The following is a 22,953-nucleotide window of genomic DNA, read 5'->3' as shown; positions in this document are numbered from 1 at the left end:
TGGTAGTAAAAAACTTTAAATTTATTATGTTCATTATAAGGCATCACTCACTCATCACTAATTCTCCCACTTCCCACTTACCTAGAAGGCTGAAATTTGGCACACTGATTCTTTAGGCATCAAATAGGAAAACTGAGTGGTTTTTATTCTGATCGGACTCTCGGGCTCCGCCCCAGTGGCTCTGGAGTTTCCCATGTTAACCTAATGAGTACTCATATTTAAATGGAATTAATGAATCATAACAGCTGTTTCAATTAAACAAGTTGGTTCTGTTCTGTGATGTTCAATAACATTAAAGTTACTAGGATTACCAACAGAGTGCAGCACTATTATTTTTTTTTATTTATGACAACAGCTAATTTGCAACCAAAAGGTGAGTGAGCGCAGCGAACGAACTTCAACCCGGAGGCGAGTTAGCGTAGCGAACGAGCTAACCTGAACCTGAAGGCAAGTGAGCGCAGCGAACGAGCTCCAACCGTAAAGGTGAGTGAGCGTAGCGAATGAACTTCAACCAGGACGTGTGAGCGCAGCGAACGAGCTCCAACCTAAAGGTGAGTGAGCGTAGCGAACGAACTTCAACCAGGACGTGATTGAGCCATGCGAACGAGCTCACATATGAAGTTAAACGGGGCAAAGCCCGCGGGTACAGCTAGTGTTCATTATAAGGCATGTATTAATTTTAAAAGCTGTGGACCTTTCTTACGCAAAAGAATATTAAAGAGAAAGTCTCTTTGTAAAAAAATCAGGTCCTATACTTTGACATTGGGAGAGTTTTGTCAAAAATACACATTAAAATTCATAAAAGTGTAAAAAAACTTTATTAGGCAAAAATCGGTATATACCTAATATAGAAAACTTAACAACTACATAAAGGTACAGGTTTAAATTGAGTATAACTGGTTCAGTGAGTAAATTGGCCGTGGTTCAAACACTATCGAAAAATGAATTAAATAGCAACAAATTATAAATAGGTCATTCAATTTTCTACGATTTTGAACTCAATTATACATAGTAATCATTCCAAAATACTGTAATGTTTGAACTAATTATTTAAATAAAAAAGTTTGTTATTTTGTATAGGACTTTTAAATTTATGAACACTCTTTTTACAAACTTTTAAGATTTTACATAACAATGCAGTGCAAAAATAAACATTGTAAAACTAAACTTAATAATAACAGATAACTACTTGGGTAATTAAATTTAACTAGAACAGTAACACTAACAAACTAGCGGTAGTAACAATTATTTTTGTACTTAATACCATCTTTAGTCAACATTTATAAGGTAAATATCATTAAAGATTTAAAGTAGAAGGAGACAAAATGTGATGTTACTTAGTGAAGTATTAATCTTGGGCATACTTAATTGATACACATTGTTTCCCATCTTTTCAGACAAATAATGGCTATGAAATATGTAGTCAAATAATCCTTGACAATCAAAACTTGCTACAAATGTTTTAACGGTTATTTTAAAAACTCATCGTCATCATGATAATCAACACAATTTCTAGCAACCGCCAAAATATAGAGAAAGTTTACTACAAGCTTAAATGTCAAGGACTGTCTGAAGAAGTATGTTTTAGCCGTTATTTTTCATGGCACCAAATCCTGGGTTTATAAAAACATACAATCGTTTTACTTTTTGAAATACTGCACGAAATACACCTACATAACGAGTTTCTTGTCTAGTATACCTTCAATAAATTTCATCACAGAATAAAATGTTTGAAATTTTTAGGAAAATGTTTACAGTGGTTCCGTAATGGGGAAAGTCTTATGACTGAAAACTCCTATCCTAGAGCTTAACATAAAATAATAATCAACAAAGAAGGTGGACCAAATAGGAACTCAACAAACCTAAATCAATGTCCATTTGTCAAAAACTTACTCGACAAGCTTTCTCAAACTTACAAAACTGCGGTGACCTGTTGCTTGAACTCGGCTGCGTTGAAATCCTTGCGGAAAACTGACTGGAAAGTTTTCCGCAGGTGACACTCAGCCTCGAGGGCTTTAGCGTGAGCGTAGCCGAGCTTTATGATGTGTTTAGGCACGCCGGCGAGGCGAGCGGCGTTGAATCCGTACGACTTTGGACACGCTCCCGGGGCGAACTTGTACAGGAACGTTACGTTCTCCTGCATACCTTCAGAGTCTTCGTCCATCTCTGATTCCGCCATACATGCCTGTGGACATAAGGTTGGTAATCGGAAGTAGTTTAAGGAAGAAACAGTTTTAACGTGTGGATTATTGGATATTCGGTTGTCTGACCTTCTTTGTTATCTGGCTCTACCTGCAGAAGATTTACTGAAGAAATGTGTGCTATTTTAGAGTGGTTTAACCAGAAATCACAGCAAATATGTGAAGACAACCGGTCAGTATGTTCAGTTTTCAAAAGACTTGAATGGGTTTGAAAACCCATTTGTTTATAAAACCCAGCTTCATTTGTTTATTTGACCTAGTTGTGGTCAATTAAGATCAGATAATTAAGACTATTAGTCTTACTGTCATTAATAAGACCAAGAATGATTATATAACTACCACTTTGACTTTGACAATAGAAATGGTAATGTTTGAAATGATTCCTTTCAACAAATCTTTTCAGATTATATCAGTAAATTTAAAGCAAAATATGTAAAACCAATTGTTTACGTACTTGTTCGTTTAAAACACAATTCAAAATTCTTCATTCACAAATTCCAACATTAAAAGCAATTAGCCATACGTTCTTATTCTACTCACCATATGTCCCAGCGCTACGTTCTTGTAGTCTTTGAAGTCTTCCACGAGTGAGTGGTAGTGAGTTGAGAATAGTGTTCTACACTGCATGTCAGTAAGCTCCCGTAACACAGCGTTGGCAATGGCTGTCCCGTCGTATGTAGAGGTGCCTCGGCCTGTCCAACATACAAGGAAACTACTACAGAAAAGAATCAATACATTTTGACAATACAGAAAATACAGAGCTATTTAAAAAAATAAACAAAAGAACACTGACACATTTAAGAATCCTCTTTTTCATAGCTTGTTCTTGACTGTTTAATTTTTGTCAAAAAATTTTTTTAATCCTTCCAGATAATGAAAACAAAACAATAATAACTACAATACACATAACAAAAATAGCTTTGTAATTATAAATCATCAGTTAGAGCTCTTAAAAAAGACAATGCAGGATACGACTTATTGAAATACACTCCTTTAAAAATTTAAATGTAAGAGAACCGAAAATAAAAATAATAGAGAAATGTTATAGTACACACAAAAAGTTCCATCTATAGAAGAGATTTCTTTTCAAGAGATTAAATTATTTGTAGGCTACTGAAGAATATTTGTATTTGTATTACCTACATGAAGAATTTCCCTGGTGAGAATTAAGTCTATTAACCGTAGTGAGATGTGGCAAGACTACATAGTTGGCAACAACCATGACAGCAGCCACTTTGTAAACGCTACCACTTTCTCTGCACTTGACAAAGTCTTGAGGACGAAATATTGTGTGCACAGTCTCTTCTGTATGTTCTATTTGGCCTACCTACATTTCTTCAAGGTAGCTGCTATCCTTTTTTTTCTACAATTCAATTTCTTCTTAAACAATTGGACTTAAATTTCAGGGAGTGTAAAATGAAGAACCAATTATGTCACTTACCCAACTCATCAATAAGCACGAGTGAGTGTTTAGTAGCATGTGCCAGGATAGCCGATGTCTCGCACAGCTCCAAGTAGAAGGTACTCTCCCCTGCCATGATGTCATCATTGGCACCAAGTCTTGTGAAGATACGGTCCACTGGACTCAGCTTCAAACTCTCAGCTGGTACTCTGCAACCCTGAGAGGAAAGATTCCTGTTATCTTCGCTATGTTTATTTTGGAGCTTTATTAGTCGCTTGTCTTTTGTGTAGAGTTTAAAATGTCCTTTAATTTTTAAAGTTGTGTTTGAGGCATAATATAATAGTAAACCGAAAAAAAATGAGCAACAGCTTATGTAAATTTAGGGAGGCTACTTCAATCAAATTCCATCCCAAAAACCCTGAAATAAAAAATCCACGAGAATTGTGGTTGTGATTAATTCCACTTTCCTACTTCCAAACAAAACAATGAGAATTAACATTCTCACACCAGTTACAAAAGAACATAATTCCTTCACAGAAAGGGTTCAAGAGATAAACCAAAAAACCCACAAAAGTCAAAGAAGTCCTAAAAGACATGATGTCAGTGTTACGTTTTTATCTTTTATTTTTCCAAACATTAGGCACTTGACAAATTTTCTGAGGAAATCTAGGTGAACGTAAATGGTGTTCAAAATAATTCCTATCCTTTATAACTATTTGAATTCATTTCTCCAACACATACCATAAAATACACCATAGAATTTACCATAGAATAGAATAGAGTACATAGAGCCTGGTCGATAAATATCTCATAAAAAAATTACAAAAGTAGAAAGAAAATTTCCAATCTAGCAGTGCACTAGATATTTAAATTACAATCACTTTGGTATTTGAAAAAATATTTTGAGATAGTAAATAACTCAGTGTCTGTTTTAAAAATTAACATTGCTCTTAAAGCAGGCAAATCCAGGATGGCTGTTAGGCTAGGATTATACTAGGACGCTAGCGTCCGAGTGGCTGGCGTCCGGGACGCTAGCGGGGCATTAAATCAAATGGGGACGATTATACTAGGGACGCCAGCGTCGGATGCTAAAAAAAGCCACCGGACGCTCGATTTTGTGCGTCCGAGCTGGGACGCTCTCTTTTGACATGTGCGCGCGTACGCAGTTTGATCACGTGGTGGTCTGAGTCAGCTGACTGATCATCGTGTTTGTTTTAATGTTTTGTTTATGGCACGTGGTTAATTCTATATTATTACATTGTTGTGACTTTGTTTACATTTTTTCAGTTTGCATTCAGTTCACAATTTGTTTCTTCACTAATTTCTGATTATCGCGGATAATCATATATCACGATTTATCATTGTAATCAGGGTATATTAACTGCTGCAGCTAATTTCACAATAATCACTCTTGACTCGAGAGAAGTATCTAGTTTAGTGTTTTGTGATGGAAAGTGAAATGTTTCATGAAGTGAGTGAAAGTGTTTTGGATGACATTGGAAATGCTTCTTCGGAAGGCTTGGTTCTGGAAGAACCGGGACCTAGGCCTAAAACCAAACAAAAAGATCAAGAATTGAAGAAGAAATAGAAAGAGGAAGAGTTAAAACGGATTGAAAAATATGTTGATAATAAATTGGACGTAGAAAATTTAATATGTGAAGTGGAAAAACATCCTTGTATTTGGGATAGTAGTTCAGAAAGCTACGCCAACAAAAATGATAAACTGAATGCATGGAGAGCTGTCGTCACTTCAGTCATTGTGGATTTTGAAGAGTTGACACAGTTTGAAAGGGATGAAATTGGTAAGTAGTTTTATTTATTGATATCTCTGCTCAGTTTACCTACTTTCTACTTATAGTACCGGTATTTAGTTTATTTACATATTCATTGTTTATAGTCATGCATTTACATGTTAAAAAATAAGAGTGTTTTCTGTAGACCTATACCATATTCTATAATATTAAAACGTGACAGGGTTTTTTTATTTCACGATTCTGAATCAACCACTTGACGGATTTTCATGATTTTTGTGTTGAAAGAAAGATAATTTTGAGAACTAGGGAATGTCGAAGCCAACATTTTAGTTAAGGGTCCCAGTTTATTTTAGAAATTAAGCTTTAATTTTTAAAAAGTCTAGCAGCCGACGCTTACATTCTAAACTAGCTTAAAATGGTATAATATAATAATTTGCTTGACACAACAGCTGTAGGCTAATCATTCCTCGTTTGTGACACAAATTCAGCATTTGGATAAAAATTAAAAGACATACGTAGGGTTGACTTATTTAAACTATGTGTAATGCTAATCATTGATACGTTCAATTCTTCGGTAAGATGATTAACTTACAGATTAATTAAATATACATAGTAAAATACTAGGATGCTCAAATAATTTTTTAAGCAATCTTTGTAATCTTCGGTTTGTTTTAGTGCAATCTAATATGTTTTAACTAACAGTTGGTTAAATATAAAAATATTCTATTGAGCTATGAGGTTGTTTTATTTACTCTTTGATTTTGTCATTGATTAGAGGAAATAAGTAAGATTATTAGAAATAAGTAGACCACAGATGATAATTAAGACCATTTTTGTATAGCCTACAAATCAATTCTCTGTACACGAGTCTTAAAAGAAAAGGATATACAAATTGTTTTACTGCCCGACTTTCTGAGGAAAGAGTAGGAAAATAACTATTTAATTGATACCCAATTACTCTCTCTTCTGTAGGCTACTTATAATCGGGAGACGGACAGTGTGCGAATCGGTTGCAAATCTCACTTCAACCCTTTTCACATCGGCACACTTGCTGTTTCATTGTAAAATTGTCGGATTTAAAATGCATGTCATATAGGCCTATGATGGGATTTAAAACGTATTTGGTCAGGCAACATTTGTTTACACGATGATTTCTCACATTTAAACTGCAAGAAAATTTGTCTTTATACGTGTAAACTAGTCGTTCTGAATTGTACACAGTTTCAACTGACTACTCAATTCCCGTACATAGGACGGGCTAACACCTCGTTACTTTTAAAACAAAAACCAGTACACATCATGAAAACAAATAGAAGGGTTAGTTTGTTTTACTTTAATAAAATTTGACAAACATGATGGAGTTATTTCTTTAAATAACTAATCAGATGCGGTCCAACTGCCATGGAACGGCTCCCTCTTTGGAAACAAAGTAGTCCGCGAATGTGTCCCTCAGCTCTGTTGCTTTTCCAGGCTGCTCACAATGTTCTAAATCAATATCGTACAAACCTTCAATACTTAGACAGTCTTCAACCCTACACCCATCTCTGTCCCGAATGAAGTTGTGCAGCACACAACACACTTTCACTATGTCTTCGCACAAAGAAATGTCAACATCCATCGGGCGGTGAAAAATACGCCACTTATTAGCTAATATGCCAAAAGAGCATTCAATGTTTCTTCTTGCACGACACAGACGGTAATTGAAAATTCTTTTCTTTTCCGATAGTGATTTTCCTGCATACGGCCTTAGGATATTGTTAGACAACCCAAACCCTTCATCCGCTACTAACACAAATGGCATTGCATCACTCAACCCCGTAAATGAGGTTTTTGGTGATGGTATGTTCAGCGACCCTTCCTGAAGCAGTTTATAGAACGTACTTTCTTTCCACACTGTTGAATCTGCAGACTTTCCGTATGAACCCACGTCAATATAGGTAAATTTGTATGAAGCATCACACATTGCAATTAAAACCAAGGAGAAATAGTTCTTATAATTATAATACAATGAACCACTGTCTTTTGGTTTTTTAATTCTCACGTGTTTCCCATCAATCGCTCCAATGCAATGAGGAAAATTAGTTTTCTCATAAAATTCTGTTGCCGTTTTTAACCAAAACTGTTCACAAAAATCTGGAAAGCATATTGGTTTAAGGTGTTTCCAAATTGCGTTGGTAACTTCCCGCACAATTCCAGATATACAAGGCTGACTCACTCGATACTGGTATCCTAAGTCAGCCATAGAGTTTCCAGTAGCGAAGTATCTGTAAAGAAATTGACCATTTAATCATACTTGATGTTAATTTAAAATATAAATAAAAGTACAATGGAAAGTAATTATAGGCCTACAGATTTTTTAACTAGACCTCCTTTTTTGAAATGTTAATATCCTTTTAATAAAATTAAAGACATTTTGGCCGAATTTAAACTATTACAAACATGAGCTGTTTTTAATTTGGTACTGTTTAATGCGTTTTTTTTTTTATTTCAGGCAAAATTGTCATAAAAAAATGGAAACATGTCCGTGGTTGCTATTCTAGAGAGATTCTCAAAAGAAAATCAGAAAAAAAATCTGGCTCTGGCAGTAAACCTCGAAAGCAATACATGTACTTCGAACAACTTCGCTTCTTGGATCCAGTAACAAAAAAAACATCGGACTCAATTATTAATTCCAATAACAATACCTCTGAAACAGAATTAGAAACTACAGAAGTGTTGGATGATGAAACAAGAACTACCGAAACTGACAAACAGAAGAAAACAAAGCGTAAAAACAGGAATGAAGACGAAGAGTTAATTGAAGTATTAAAAAAGAGAGTCGTCAGTGGTGAGGTGCAAGAAAGAAGTGAAGAGACTGATGGGGACAAATTATTCTTACTGTCTTTGTTACCAGAGATTAAGCTTATACCACAGGAAAGGAAGTTAAAAGTTCGATCGGATATTCTCTCAGTGATAGCTAATGCACAGGCTCCAACAGCACCATATCTTCCCACTCCTTGGCCCCCTCAACAGTCAAATCACAACCAGCCTCCGTTTGGTTTCCCAACCTTCCATTTCCAATCAGGCAATCCAGCTCATTCAATGACAACCCACCCTGCTTCACACCCACAACCAACGATTAATGCCTCGTTTAACCAACATCAGTTTCCTTGTTTCGGTCCTCAAAATATGAATGGTACAACTTATCCTACACAATCAAATTCCCACCCCACCAGCACCTTTTCTAGTTCCACAGACTCGTTTCATGACTATGATTCATCAAGTTCTAGCAATTTCACTTTTTTGGGGTAGACATAACTGCATTCAAATCAAAATATTGACCAAATGGTGACACAGTTATTTTACATTTATCAGAAGTGCAGTACCATAACAAAGTATTATAACCAATGATTTGAACTTTAAGTTGTGTAATTGTTATTTAGGCTAAGTTAATAAATTCATGTTAAACTGGATCTTGATAAAACGCCTCCGAATTAAAGCAATTTATAAAATGTTCCATCACATTCCTTTATTTTGGTTTAAAAACGCTGTACATGTAGTCTACCTAACTGTAAATACCCCCGCCGCAGCAAACTTGCCGACTAAGCGAATTTCCATTTGGCAGAATTGATTTTCAATTTATCTATTTAAATAACATTAGGTTTAACGAGAACCTAGGTTTGCTGCTACGAGGAAACTACTGTGGGGGTTTTCAAAATATATCCATAAACAAGCAAACTACAACATTTTATAATATTCTCCTAAGAATAACATGTAAAAGTTAAATTTAAATCTTTTTTAGTTTTCTCCGTAACCAATCACCGTACAAAAACATTTTGATATACTAAATTTTTTTTTTAAGCTCTTTAAGAAGGTTTAGAAACATTGGGAAATTTTATGTTTTAAGGGTAAAAAATTAAAAAAAAATGTTACCCTCTAAAACCCCGTTCCCATGGTCTGATCGTGCTGGTTCATGAACTCATTCAAGTTTATCCCGCCTTGTCTTTCAACCAAATTTCATCAAAATCGTACATAAATTACGCAAGTTATCGTGTTCACGGACACACACACACACATATATGTATATATACCTATATAAAAATTTGAACGAATGTTTTTTTGGCCTCTGGGGACATAAGAATGAAAAAAGTAAATCGGTCCTGGGCCTAGGTCTTAAATCGTGCCACTTATGGTAATAGCTACTTCCCAATAGGAAATTAGTCATTGTGTTATATCTTACCTCAGAGTTATGACTAGTTTCTCTTCGGGTGAAATTGGTCTGAGGAATCTTGTATCTTCTTTAAATATGTCACTTTGGATGTAGCCTAGAAGCTCTTTGAAAGAAGGAAGTGACATTCTAAAGTAATTAAAAAATCTTGTTTCACTATTGCAAAGATCATCAAACAATGTAAAATACAGGCTTTTAACACGTCGGGCAGCAAAAAACGGGTCTACACTAAACCTTCTTTTTGCACGACGCCTTCTTTTCTTAATTAATAACATCATCAGCAACATCTCTTCATTCGTTGGTGCCATATTGACGACTGACAAAAAGTGACAAAACATTGATGAAATAGTAGTCCGAGAGGCTAGCGTCCCAACACAAATCACGTAATTTATCGGCTCGAAGTGGGTCGCTAGCGTCCCGGACGCCAGCCACTCGGACGCTAGCGTCCTAGTATAATCCTAGCCTAAGTCTCCATAGACGCCCTTGAAAACGATAACAAATCTACAAAGACAATTTCTGTTCTCAGTGCACTCAATATTTCAATTTCAATCACTGGTATTTGAAAACATATTTTTGGAGGATAAACTCTTCTACAGCGATTTGAAATAATCCAAGATGGCCACTAGTCTCCAAGGACTCTCAACAATATCACTATCAGTCCGACTCTCACCAGCTGTGCCATGATGACAATCAGCCCCAGCTGCCTCATCAGTGTGGACTTGCCTCCCATGTTGGGTCCAGTCACCAGCAACAGACTGGGACTGAGGGTGTCCTTATCTCCTATCACAGTGTCGTTGGGGATGAAAACTTCCTCGGCCGTTGTGCAAGGGTAGCTGCCATTCCTTAGTGTCACAAACGGCTGTAAGTACAAGTACAAGTAATTATCAATGAAGTTGAACGAGTTTTTAAAAGAGAAATATCCATGTGAGAATCTTGAACATCCAGTATGATTGGAGGGATTGATGACTATTATTTTAACACAGACAAATATTTTATTTGAACACTTTTTTCCAATTTGTTTTAGATCATGTGGTTTTATACGTAATTTTAGTGGTTTATTTCGACAACAGCTGATCAGCCTAAGATAGTCAAGAGTAGGTAAGTATGGTCTGTATGTTACCAGCAAAGTAGCCTATAAAATGAAGGCACTCTATACATTGCCTGAAGTTGTTTAGTTAAGTATGAAATAGAATAGAGTAGTACTAGTAACAAGGATTTCATATAATTTCAAATCTCAGGCATTGTGTTTACTTAGGCATTTTAAAGAATGCACAAAGTTGTATCAAGCAAAGTTATTAAATAAAGATATTTAAAAAAAAAATACTTTTCAATATATTTTTTGTATGTTAGGTTAGTTTTGCGCGATCTTTATGGGTATCAATATCAGTATTGGATTTGACGATCGATTCTCGATACCCATACCAACGTCCAAGTATCGGAGGTATCGAGCACCGACATATTCCTAAGTAGAATGAATTGAATTAGACTTTTTTCTCAAAGTAAGGTGGTAATTTATTAAACACTCATCAAGGACGGATGGATCTAATTACGAACCATCAAAAAGCTTCTGACTTTTCACATGATCAAACTTGCCTCCAACTATGCTTTCTGATCATTGAGTGTGCACCATATCCACTCAGCAATCCAGCTAAGACTACAAGATCGCGCCACTCATCCTACACTCATCTCCATTCATACTTGGCTTAAAACACCTACATTCATATGGTCGCCATTTCAGATTAAAGTATTAAGTCTCTATTCATTTAGGTAATAGAGTCATAAACGGTTATAAAATGCATTATTTACCATCACATATCTATTCTAATTGTCACAGATATGTAGCGATTTCGCACCAACCTGCACACAGGAGCCAGCTGGTACGAACTCAGGGATACAAACGTCAGTGGTTTGACCTCTGCTGTATTCAGCAAACGCCATCAGAACATCCAACACTGAGAGACACTGAATGGCCGATATCCAGTCCTCATACCTGCGGAAAAAAATATCTCAATCACTTCAAGATAGCAACACACTTTGGGTACATTCAATACAGTCCCGCTGTTGAAAAACCATGATAAAATTTCAAAAATCCACCTATTCGAAACTATAGAATGGAAATGTTTCAATACATTATTTAATTTTTAACAAAGCTAATTTGATTAACCCGAACGTTGTCAAAGCTAGTGATGTGTCGCAAATGTCGGAAAAACTAGCAATGACACCGCGAATGTAAGCCGACGATGGAAGTATCGCCAAAGTTAGCAATATCAATGTGCTGAAGGTGATATTAACAATAACGTCGAGAACGTTGAATATTCTAGAGATGAACATCAGAAGGCTGCAAACTTCGGTGATGTTGACTGAAATATTTTAGAATCAACTACGCGATCTGCGAGAGTTTACACTTAGACTGAAGGTTATGTCTAGAAATATTTTTAACAAAGCTCTATGCTTCTTTGTACTGATTTCACCAAAACGATTTTGAGATCAACGAAAGGTGATTGACTTGAAGTCACCAAAATTGTCCATATGTTCACTGTCCATTCTTATAATCATTCTTCTCTTACAATCCTTATTTCCATCCTGCGCCATTCTTTTCAAAAACGTATACCTGTATTACCAAAACCTATGTTATTATTATATTATTATTATTGCCAGAATAAATTTCAAACCCAAAAATCTGTTCATTGGTTATAGTTGTAGTATGATTAATAGTTTTATAAATAAATACAACACTGTAAAATATCACTCACCTTTCACTAAACCGAGAGAAAATTCTTTTCCTAAGCCCGTGTAGAACGTTTGTTCGCCTTTCTTCAGCAGCTATTTGCTCTTCAAGAAGTTCCTAAGAAAACAAAGCAAATAGCAGCATTTTTAGTATTTTGATCAGGGCAATACGAATTCCAGTATTTATAAAAGTTTGTAAGTTGCTTGACAAATTATGGGAACAGATTTTGACCATGCAGATGTAACAAAACCTTGCACTTTTATTAGAAGTTGGCCAGATTATAATCATACACTACCTTAGCTTCAGGTGTATAGTACTTCTTGAACCCTTTCCTCTGCCCCTGCAGCTGGTATTCAGAGGAAGTAATTTTGCGAACAGCTGGTTCAGGGATTTCCAGTTGGAACCTCTTCTTGTCAGCACCAACAAACGACACCTTGGCGAACAAAAAATTATATTAAAACAAATATTCTAGTTGCATACCAAAGCTTTGTTCATATCGCAAACCTTTGTTGAAGATTGTGTCAGTGGATTATAATAACTTGTTTGTGGTTTTGGCTAAGACTGATTTTTTTCCACTCAAGTCTGGTATATTAACAGTAATTCTTAAAACCGAATTAGAAAATGTACGCTAAATTAATTCATAATTCATCTATTTAGCCTAACAATTAATTGTAGATGGCATGTACATGAACATCCGTGACATGTAAGGATCATATTAAAACAGAGACAGATGAATTCTTACATTGAAAATGGGCTTATTTTTTTTCTTTTGCAAAGACGACGTTACAAGTAGTCATTTCAAGACATTGTAACATCATAAAAGTTGTAAGTATCAAGATTGATTTTTTATTTGAATTTCACGCTATGCAGAGGATATCACCATGAAACCGCTTAAATAAACGGTACCAGCAAACTGACACAAACTTCTAATTAGCTTGACATTGAAATTGAACATAATTATTGTAATTATACTGGGTAACTGGATAGTGAAGATAAAGAGGAGAATCAAACATAACCCTAATGAAATTAGCTTAAGGTAAATATATTATAGAGTTTAGGAGTGAATGAATGCAATAAGAAATATGCAACTGCCTAGTCTGTAGATGTACTTCTTTATGAAAATTTAAAAGTTTTCATGGGCAAAATCACAAAGATTGTAACCACTTTTTAACTTTACATTAAAAATCAATTTTTCACAAAACAAACACACCTGGAGATACCAAAACCCACATATCAAATTTTATCAAAATCAGACCACAGGTATAGTTTTTAGCTCTGTACACATCCAGGTTTGTATTTAGGTGGACCCAAAAATAAAATTTCCACCCAAAACTCAAACTCAAAAATGTTGAGTATGTGACTGAAAAAATATTTTTTCTATTTACCATGGATTAGGGGAGAAAGTAAAAATGGGTTAGTTTAGGTAGTTTATTTCAACTCCGAGAAAAGTATAGCTTTGTACCAATTAATTATTTAGGTATTTACTGTAGGGGTGTGCGAATAGTGATTTTCAACCTCGAGCCGAGCCGAGCCGAGCTTTTTAAAAAATGTTCGAGCTCGAGCTTTTTCGAGCCGAGCTTTTCCTAGCGTAGGCCTAACCTTATCTTAATTATTAAACTTTTTTTTTCTTAAAAAAGTGCATAATAATAATAATGTTCAGTCAATTTTTAAATAAACACAATGTTATTTTAATATGTTTAAAAACATTGAGAATTGTCAAGACATCAAATAGTAGGTAATCACGATAAGAACTGAACTGAACTAAATGAAGATGCAAGAAATAAAAGGATATCGATTGAAGGCCTGAAGAGATATGCAGTGCAGACTGAGACAATCAGATTGTCTTTCATGACAGAACAGCAACGCGACCTTGAATGACGACAAAACAACTAGCAAGTCGATTACATATGTATATTGTAACTACTATGAATATTTAATTCTATTTTGTATAAATAAATACAAAATAAATTTAAAAACACGTGATTATTCTTGTTGTTTTCCATGCACAAAATATTTTTGTTTAATGTAAAAATGGATTGTATGTTTAACAATAATTGCAGTCCATTATTGTTAAGCAGTATGGTCCCAAATTATTGTTTTTGATTTTAAAACATCACAGTTCATTTGACAAAATTATAGTTGAAGCAGCCCAATGGCTTGTGCAATAGTTTGTTTACAAGCTTTCTCCAGACCACGGGGGAGGGGTGGGTCTGATAAGCCGTCTATTGTTCAACCGCAAGAAGGTCCGACCCTCATTAGTGCCGCTCGGCTGCACTCAGTGGGGAACCCAATACAACAAATCAATCTTTTAAATGAATACAAATATTTGGTAATAATTATTTTATTAATATTCACCTTGAAATTTCAATAAATTTGGTGTAAAATTTGACAAAAATCGGCCATTTTGACCGATTATTAATACAGTACCAAATACCAATAAAGTAGTACTTAATTGGTAGGTAAAAATTAACCGATTTTCGTCAAGTTTTACCCCATGCTGTGCGCTATGTCACAAAAGCTGATAACGACATGGGTGATTAGTAACCATGACAACATGTTGAATGCGTGATGAAGGGAAACCCAAGAAATAGAAGAACAAAGAGAAAGAATGACGTTGTTATCTTTACAGTACTGTAAATAAACTATTACAGCGCCCCTAGTATCAGGAGCGAGACAAGCACGAGTTGACTTTCATTTGACCATGGTAGTTCTTTTTTGCTTTATGCCTGTTCATTCCAGACGAATCTAATCGTAAAGCAAAACAGCCGATAACGACTAAACTAGTTATCAGTATTGCATCATACGGCTTCTTTGCCGTTTGGTGTTAGGTCGTTGGAAACGTATTGCTGTAATTTTGTCCTGGGAAACTAATGGTAGCTATGGAGATTTAGTTTTCTGTCCAAAACGTCAAAATATATTGTATATCCGAAAAAGTCGGATAAATAACGGATAGTGTCGGATATCGAATTTGGGCCCGGTTTGGATACGGATATCCGAACCGAATCCGACCCGATTTTTCGGATATCCGCACACCTCTAAATGAATCCTATTAATCAAAAAAGAACATGGTTGGTTTGGATCCAAAAAGGTGGAGAGACAAGTTTTACTTATATATTAAAAAATATATAATTGACATATAGAGGAAATAGACCAAAGCACTAGAATTAATAGAATAACACACAAAGTAAACAAGAAATGAAATGCAGAACACGATGATTTAACACTGTCACTCAATTTTGTCATCTAGAAGGGTCGGCGAACTAATCAATAAATAGCCAAAACCAGTTTCCTCCCCTTCACACAGTCTCACCGCCCCCTCCCCCCCCCATCCGGGTGGCCCAACACTTTGTCCTTGAAACACCCTTGCGTCAGAAACAATAAACCCTTACACCCTCGTTGCTGTTTTGACAACAGGTTTATGAATGCGATCACTATTTTTCATTTCCAGAATTAACTATCAATTATTATTATTTGCAAGATACAAATAGGAAACTACATCACATTTTGGTATTTAATGACCCGTACTATCAAAAATTAATAACTCATTACTTATTTTGAAAATAAAAAGCACTCATTACAGCACGCGCCACTTATTGATATATATATAATCCTCAAAGTAACTGTTACTTTTATACAAAATAAAATAGGTACAAAATTGTGTGGCCAGTCAAACTTTATAAACAAACATTTTATTCTTTAAAATACAGATGGTAAATAGGGGTTGGTTTAAAGGAAATAAAATACAAAACATATTAATTAATTATTTTGATAAACATTAGAAAGGTTATGGGATTGATTGAACTAAAATAACCGCAGGGAAACTTATAAGTAGAAAAGTCGTCAACCACAATCTTGTTTAATCAGTACATTGTTAGAGAGAGAGAGAGAAAGAGAGATAGCAGATAGGGGCGTTTGATAAGGAATCTTAAAAAGTAAACAAACAAGGAACAACGACACGACGATACTCGTTTACAGCCTTATTGTGTCGCCCACTACATTTGCACACGTGACCACCTTTGTTTCTTCCTTATCTTTCATCCGTCCCAAAATAGAATTCCTTAAATAGTTTGTTGGTATAATCTCCCCTCCCACACAAGGCGCAGTGCTCAGTGCGCAATGTAGGTTGCCGTGGCAACCGTGTGTCGTCATAGCGACTTAGCCAATCACGCACTCGCACTGCGTTGTATATTACGATACGAATAGTTGTGTTGGAAAGACAACGCGATAGGTGGTAGTTTCCTCAAAATTACGATCGATAATCATTGCGTCTTGACTGAGCTGAGGTTCTTGCTTATCAAGACAGAATTATGAAACGGAGAGTAAATTTAAATGAAAGTTAGTTCCTTATTTATTAATTTAATTTTTATTTGCTAGTTCAATAAGTATTCGGCTCGAACATTTCGAACTTTTTGAAAATCACGAGCCGAGCCGAATAGGACGCTATTCGGCTCGAAAAAGCTCGATGTTCGAATACTCGCACACCCCTAGTATTTAGCAATAATTAGGTATTTGGACTTTTATCTTAGACACAGTATTTCCAAGCATAAACCCTTACCTAAAGACTCTTCCTAAAAATTGGAGGACTTAAATTGTTGATCAATAACTACAGGGCCCACCATGCAAACTATCTCTTAGACATCTTTCTGCTAACCTTGCATCCGAAATATTCACACTGACTCTTGAGGTACGCCTTCTGCTTCTTCTCTAACACACTGAGAGCTTCGACAGCTTGGTCGTAGTCTGGGTCAACTCCGGGACTCGGCACTATGTTACCTTCCTTGCTGGCCTCCTCGTGATCGAACGCATTCTGTAAACACAAGAAGAACAAACGTGTATAGTTATCTTAGAGGTGAGAGTCTCGTAAATTATTGCAAGATGGACATAAGTTTTTGGATTTGAGTTACTGTCACGTATATTAATTTTGATAAAAAAAAGGGCAATTAAAACTAGAGGTGTGCAAACAGCTTGATTTTTTAGCCGAGCCTAAACTACAAGCTCAAGAGATTGAACACCAAGACAAAAAATCGAGCTCGAGCTAAATTTTTTATGGCACGATCTTCAGAACATGTCTATGAAGATAGAAAATTTCACGCCACGATCAAGGGTAACAGCAAATAAGTTATTGCAGGAGACAATGATATTGTTTCTATGATTGGTAGGTTCAATATTTTGCCGCGATCATGGGAGATGATAATGTCTACACAACTGCGGTAGACGCCCACGATTGGGCCGTGGTCGCAGATGATGAGGATGATGTCTACACAACCCCAGGATATGATCAATATTTTGCAGCGACCGCGGAGACAATGATGATGTCTATTTGACTGCAGTGGTTGACTATGACTTAACGTGATCACAGAAGATGGTGAAATCATGTACATATGACCACGGTTAATGATCACAATGAATTAGGATTACAGAATTACAGGGTTAATAAAGAAAGATGGCGTACCTTGAAGAAATCTAGATGACTGGTAAGATCTGGGAATTTTCCAGGACGGTTTGAAGTCTCAAAATGAGAACATTGGGCAAGCATTTCCGAGTCCTCGCCGACACCAGATTCTAAAATGACACAAACACAGTACATTTAAAATCACACAAAATATTTCGTAACTTAAGTTTATTAAAAAAAAAAATTAGTGTTTTTGATGAAGACTTTTTAAAGGTTAAAAAAAGTTTAGATAGATAAAAACCAAGATTTGGATTGTTAGCTAACAAAATTGTAAAGAAAGTCCAATAAAAAATTTAAAATTCAAAAAAACTCCAAATAAAAATTCAAACAAACCTTGAAATTTGAGAGCAATATCCTGCACAGCATTGAATCCATTTAGTACTGAAATGAACTCTTCTATTTTCTTCTTAGAGTATGTTCGTTCTTCGAAGAATATCGCTCGGCTGTCTGGGTGTGACGGGCTCAGGCCTCGGCTGCTCTGCGCGTAAATTCTGTAAATATATTAATGGTTGCATATAAATACCATTAGCATAACAATGGCATAACTTAAAACAGCATCCATATTTAATTGTTAATAGTTATTCTTGGTAAAATGCTTTAGGCCAGATAAGGAAATTTGAGTTTACCAAATTACCTACTTCACATTAATATAAACTGTTTTGACTTCATGTCGTATATTAGCCATCTGAGTTTTATTGCTAAATAAGCTAAGAGATCACCTTGCTAGTAGCCTCTCCAGGTCAGGTAGCTTGGTCATCAAAGGTCGGACATCTTGGATCAGCTCAGGTCGACCAATCAGCTCCGTAACAGCTGTTTGTCTGGCGCAAATACTGCTGATGCTGGTCACCGGATTGCATAGCCACTGCCTCAGCAATCTGTACAAACATTGCAGTCGACTTACGATTGACTTATAAACTTTACTTTTAGGTTTAAAATTTTCAGAAAAGATTCAGAATAGAATGTAGTTTAACTAAGAAAAAGTCTAGATAGGCCACACATTGAAGACGCAAAACACACAATATTTTCGTTCCTTGCAGGACTTTATCAAAAGTAGACTAAAAGAGTAATATACAAAAATAGATTACAATTCAATACATAATTTAAAGTTTTAGGATGGATTCCTATACCTACTCATGCCGTGGGTTAATTCAGTATTATCATGAAAGCGCTATCTAAATGTTTTTGTACGCATACCTTTTTTTTAATTGTGTTTTTTAACGAGTTGCAGACTTTGAAAATGTTGTCTTTGCAACAAAACATGTAAGCTACTTAACAATCTTAGTGGACTATTTGACAGAGTTTGGACTATTCAGGATTATTTATATTTTTAACTAGGTAATAAGTACTACTTAAAACTTAATGTATGTGGGTAGCGATGGTTGGTACTAAGAACCGAAGAATTTCAGTCAGGAACCGGTAGTGGTACGTAAATTGAAAGGTACCAACACATCACTACTTTTGAACAAATTAAACTCTTAACTGGTTTTACAGATCATAATAGAGTCGGGTTAATATTCTGTTGTACCTCTTGCCCATAGGGGTGGAGCAATGATCTAATTTGTACAGTAGTGTCCCTGTTGTACCTCCGCAAGAGTTCTCTAACACATGAAGATTTTTCAATGTCACAGAGTCTAGAATCTGTAAAGAATCAATATATTATTAACCTACAGAAATTATATTTTTGGTAAGGTTCTAGACCAGAATAGGTTTAATTTAGAGTTTAATAGGAAAAGCAGGCTTGCCTGTTCATTGGTTGAGTCTTCTCAACAGGAAACAAATTATATACACAGAGTTAAAATATTTCAAGGAGGCCATGGTCACTGACCACCTTGTCAAACACAAAGAAATGAAGACTTTTCTTCATAAATCTTTGTCTCAATGGTGTCCTGGCTTATTGTTACCAGTCACACAATTTTAAATACTCATCGTTATATATAATGAAACAATGAATTTACCATATGTCTAGCAGTTATTGTATCCTCTGGTTTTTTCTCTTCCAAAATCACAGAACTATCACAGTCGACAGGTACGTAAACCTTGAACTGTCCCATGGACAATAACTGTTGATCTAGCAGACATCTTGATAGATACCTAAAAATAACACATTTCTTTGGGAATGCTTTCCGAGATGTTGGTCTACATTATTACGTTTAACAAATTTATTAGAATAATTATGTTGGTCACGGATTATTGGCTAAAGCAAACAGTGTTTTTTATTCAATGGGCATTACTTTTTACTTACTCCTGTTATACATATAGTATATAGAGAAATAATTGTTTTTTCCCAAAATTTTCAACTTTTATTTCTGGATTGAAATATCCGTTTTGGATCCCCTGAACCCAAAAAAGTGATTTACGAAATGATGTCTGTGTGTGTACAGACTACACTCGTGGTTTGATTTCGTGGAAATTTTGTATGTGCCTACTAATCCATGGTATCTCCAAATTTTCCAAACTTAAAATTAGGGATGGTCAAGTCTCGAAATTTCGGGAAATTTTCGGGAAATTTTAAATCTCGTTACACGAGACGAGATTTCTTTTTGGCCGAGATTTTTATCGAGACGAGAATAAAAAAAAAAAAAAAAATTAAAACGCCTGCAGAAAGTCAATGCAATACCCGCAATACAGGAGCGTGTTGTAGTTGCGTTTCCTTTGCGAAGGCGTTCTTATTTAATTAATTCTTTAAATGTAAATATTACTTTAATTATTTTAATAATTTTTGTTAAATGTAAGCAGTGTGAGGAATGTTTATTACTATAAAAAGTCAAAACAAGTACCTAACTATTTTATAAAAATTAATATTGCTTTTATTTTATGATTTATTTTATTTTAGGATAAGTTGAACTCTATCCTAACTGATATCACTATGTTTCCTAATCGTAGGCATTTTTAATAAGTTAGGCGTGATTAATAAAAAAATGTTATGCTGATGTTTTTCAATAAAAGATTGTAAATATTCTTGCCTATTATCATTATTTTTGTATTTAAACAGTCATCTAACAATGTTACAAAATCTGGTAAAAATTTTGAACGCGAATTTCCCGTTGTGTATGAGAAGGGAAATCCCGTCTCGATCTCGTCTCGAAAGTTTATGAGAAATAAAAAATCTCGTCTCGTCTCGTCTCGAACTAAAAATCCAATCTCGTCCATCCCTACTTAAAATTTAGATTTTAACAGTAATTTTTGCATAAAACCCCGATAAAAAACAGAAAAATCAGATTTTCACAAAAATGACACACGATTGTGATTTGATATTTAGTATGTTATGGTACTTTCAACTCTGAACAAAAATGTACAACCCCCAGTATTGTAAAAACCGTTGTTAAAAAAATATTGCAATTTTTGTGATTTTACCCAATATCAAAGTTACTCTCACCGCTTACCCATAATAAAGGTTGTTGACAAGCTAATAATAATAAGAGAAAATATCTGTCAGTTTTCTTATACTGTTTATTAGTAATACAATGCTTATACTGACTATTATGAACACATAATACTCGAGGAGTACATATCGAGGCTTAATCTGTCTTTTCTCAGCTTGTTCATTATATTTATTTTTATCTAACACTCTTGAGGTACCAAATTATGAAATTATCGTGATTCAACTCAACTATTTCTACAAAAAGTTTAAAGTATAAATTTTTTTCTCACCAGGTGACAGCACCAAGGGCCCGAACTGCGAGGTCCGCATCTTCATGAGCAGTCAGCCCTAGTGTGTCAACTGTCAACAATCCGAAAAAAAATTTCTGTCATTAAAATATTATGAATCGTAAAGTTATAAGCATGATCAATAGTAGACAATAAGCTGTGAAGATTTAAAATCTAGTCAGGGTCTGATCAACAGATTTACTTAGGCTTACATGTTGTGAGTTGTTGATTCGATTTGATCCTAACCACAAAACCACTATTTTGGATCAAAACCAATATTTGATGGTTTGAAGCTACATGAAGGGAAAAACTGAGACGAAACTGTCCCTGGTTATTATTGCTGGTTAAATATTTATGCCTAAAGAATCTGCTGGTTATCATCAGTGAAAAACTATACAAACCAATTTAGAACATTCAAATTCATGATTCTTTTAAATTTTGCTTGGGATATGTCAAAATTGTGTCACCATTTTACAAATAATATAAATCCTGAAAATATTTTATTCTGCATTATATTCTATTGTTGTTGTAACAGTCAATAATCATTCTTATCAACGAGTCTTCCTCGTCACCCGTTAAAAGACACTATTGATGATACCCGCTCGTCATGACGCAACCCGCTAGGTGGTGGCATCTGACGACGAATCAGTGAACTATTTTTAGCTAGGACTATAATTGAAGAAGAACATGATCGGAACCTTATTAATCTGGAGGTGTTTATCATTACAATTTAATCAACTAACTCAACAACGAACTGAAGACAATGGATAAACTTCTGAAGCCCGGGAAACTTAATATTGACCCTAATACAAACAATGCACAAGAAGAATGGATACACTGGTACAGAACATTTGGCAATTTCATTGATTCCTTGACGCCTGCACCAAATGACAAGATGAAACTCAATTTTCTCGTAAACTTTGTTGGACCAAACGTTTACGGCTTCATATCAGAATGCAAAAATATCAAGAAGCAATTGAAATTTTGAAAAATTTATATGTAAAGCCTAAGAATGAAATTTATGCCCAGCATCGACTTGCCACGCGAATGCAGGAGGCTGAGGAATCATTAGATGAATTTTTCCAAGCACTGAAAATCACTAGTAAAGAATGTAACTTTCAATCAGTTACGGCGGAACAGAATCGCAGTGAATTCGATCAAATTACATACGACAAAGATTGTTAGAGAAATCAACACTGTCGCTTGAAGAGGCTTTTGACCAAGCAAGGAGTATCGAAGTAGCTCAAGTTCAAGCAGAGTCGTACTTAAACAGTAGATTAAATGCCACCACTCAAATCACGCAGTCAAATCGTGCAGAGAGTAATAGTGCGAACTCAAGCCAATCACCTAAAGAAGCAAATTTGGGGGACAATACTTTGTTTTCAGCTGCAGTACCGTCTCAGAAGTGTTATTTCTGTGGAGAAAACAGACATAAGCGTGATGTTTGTCCTGCAAAAAACTTCAAATGCTATAATTGCAATAAAATTGGCCATTTCAGCCGTGTCTGTAGATCAAAGAAAGAGAATGTAGATAGACATAAACCCTTGGGGGGAAATTCTGC

General features: G+C 35.2%; 1 protein-coding gene across 1 annotated transcript in view; it reads right to left on the bottom strand.

Annotated features, from left to right (window-relative positions):
- Window positions 1-1,127: 1,127 nt before the first annotated feature.
- Window positions 1,128-22,953, bottom strand: part of LOC129005680 (DNA mismatch repair protein Msh6-like) — a 45,079-nt gene continuing 23,253 nt past the window's right edge. Inside the window, exons 11-24 of the mRNA XM_054434644.1 lie at window positions 21,396-21,465; window positions 19,700-19,835; window positions 19,270-19,382; window positions 18,464-18,619; window positions 18,078-18,235; window positions 17,745-17,854; window positions 16,944-17,099; window positions 12,588-12,725; window positions 12,318-12,409; window positions 11,422-11,554; window positions 10,235-10,423; window positions 3,643-3,820; window positions 2,742-2,893; window positions 1,128-2,185 (exon numbers count right to left, since the gene is read on the bottom strand). Of these exons, the coding sequence (XP_054290619.1) occupies window positions 1,913-2,185; window positions 2,742-2,893; window positions 3,643-3,820; window positions 10,235-10,423; window positions 11,422-11,554; window positions 12,318-12,409; window positions 12,588-12,725; window positions 16,944-17,099; window positions 17,745-17,854; window positions 18,078-18,235; window positions 18,464-18,619; window positions 19,270-19,382; window positions 19,700-19,835; window positions 21,396-21,465 (2,054 nt within the window). The 3' untranslated portion in view covers window positions 1,128-1,912. The remainder of the gene's footprint in view (window positions 2,186-2,741; window positions 2,894-3,642; window positions 3,821-10,234; window positions 10,424-11,421; window positions 11,555-12,317; window positions 12,410-12,587; window positions 12,726-16,943; window positions 17,100-17,744; window positions 17,855-18,077; window positions 18,236-18,463; window positions 18,620-19,269; window positions 19,383-19,699; window positions 19,836-21,395; window positions 21,466-22,953) is intronic.

Source organism: Macrosteles quadrilineatus, unplaced genomic scaffold, assembly GCF_028750875.1.
Source record: "Macrosteles quadrilineatus isolate MER2022 unplaced genomic scaffold, UCM_ALF_1.0 Scaffold_30__1_contigs__length_1495292, whole genome shotgun sequence".
Classification (NCBI taxonomy): domain Eukaryota; kingdom Metazoa; phylum Arthropoda; class Insecta; order Hemiptera; family Cicadellidae; genus Macrosteles; species Macrosteles quadrilineatus.
Note: the sequence above shows the minus strand (reverse complement) of the source record. Positions and strands in the feature narration are given on the sequence as shown.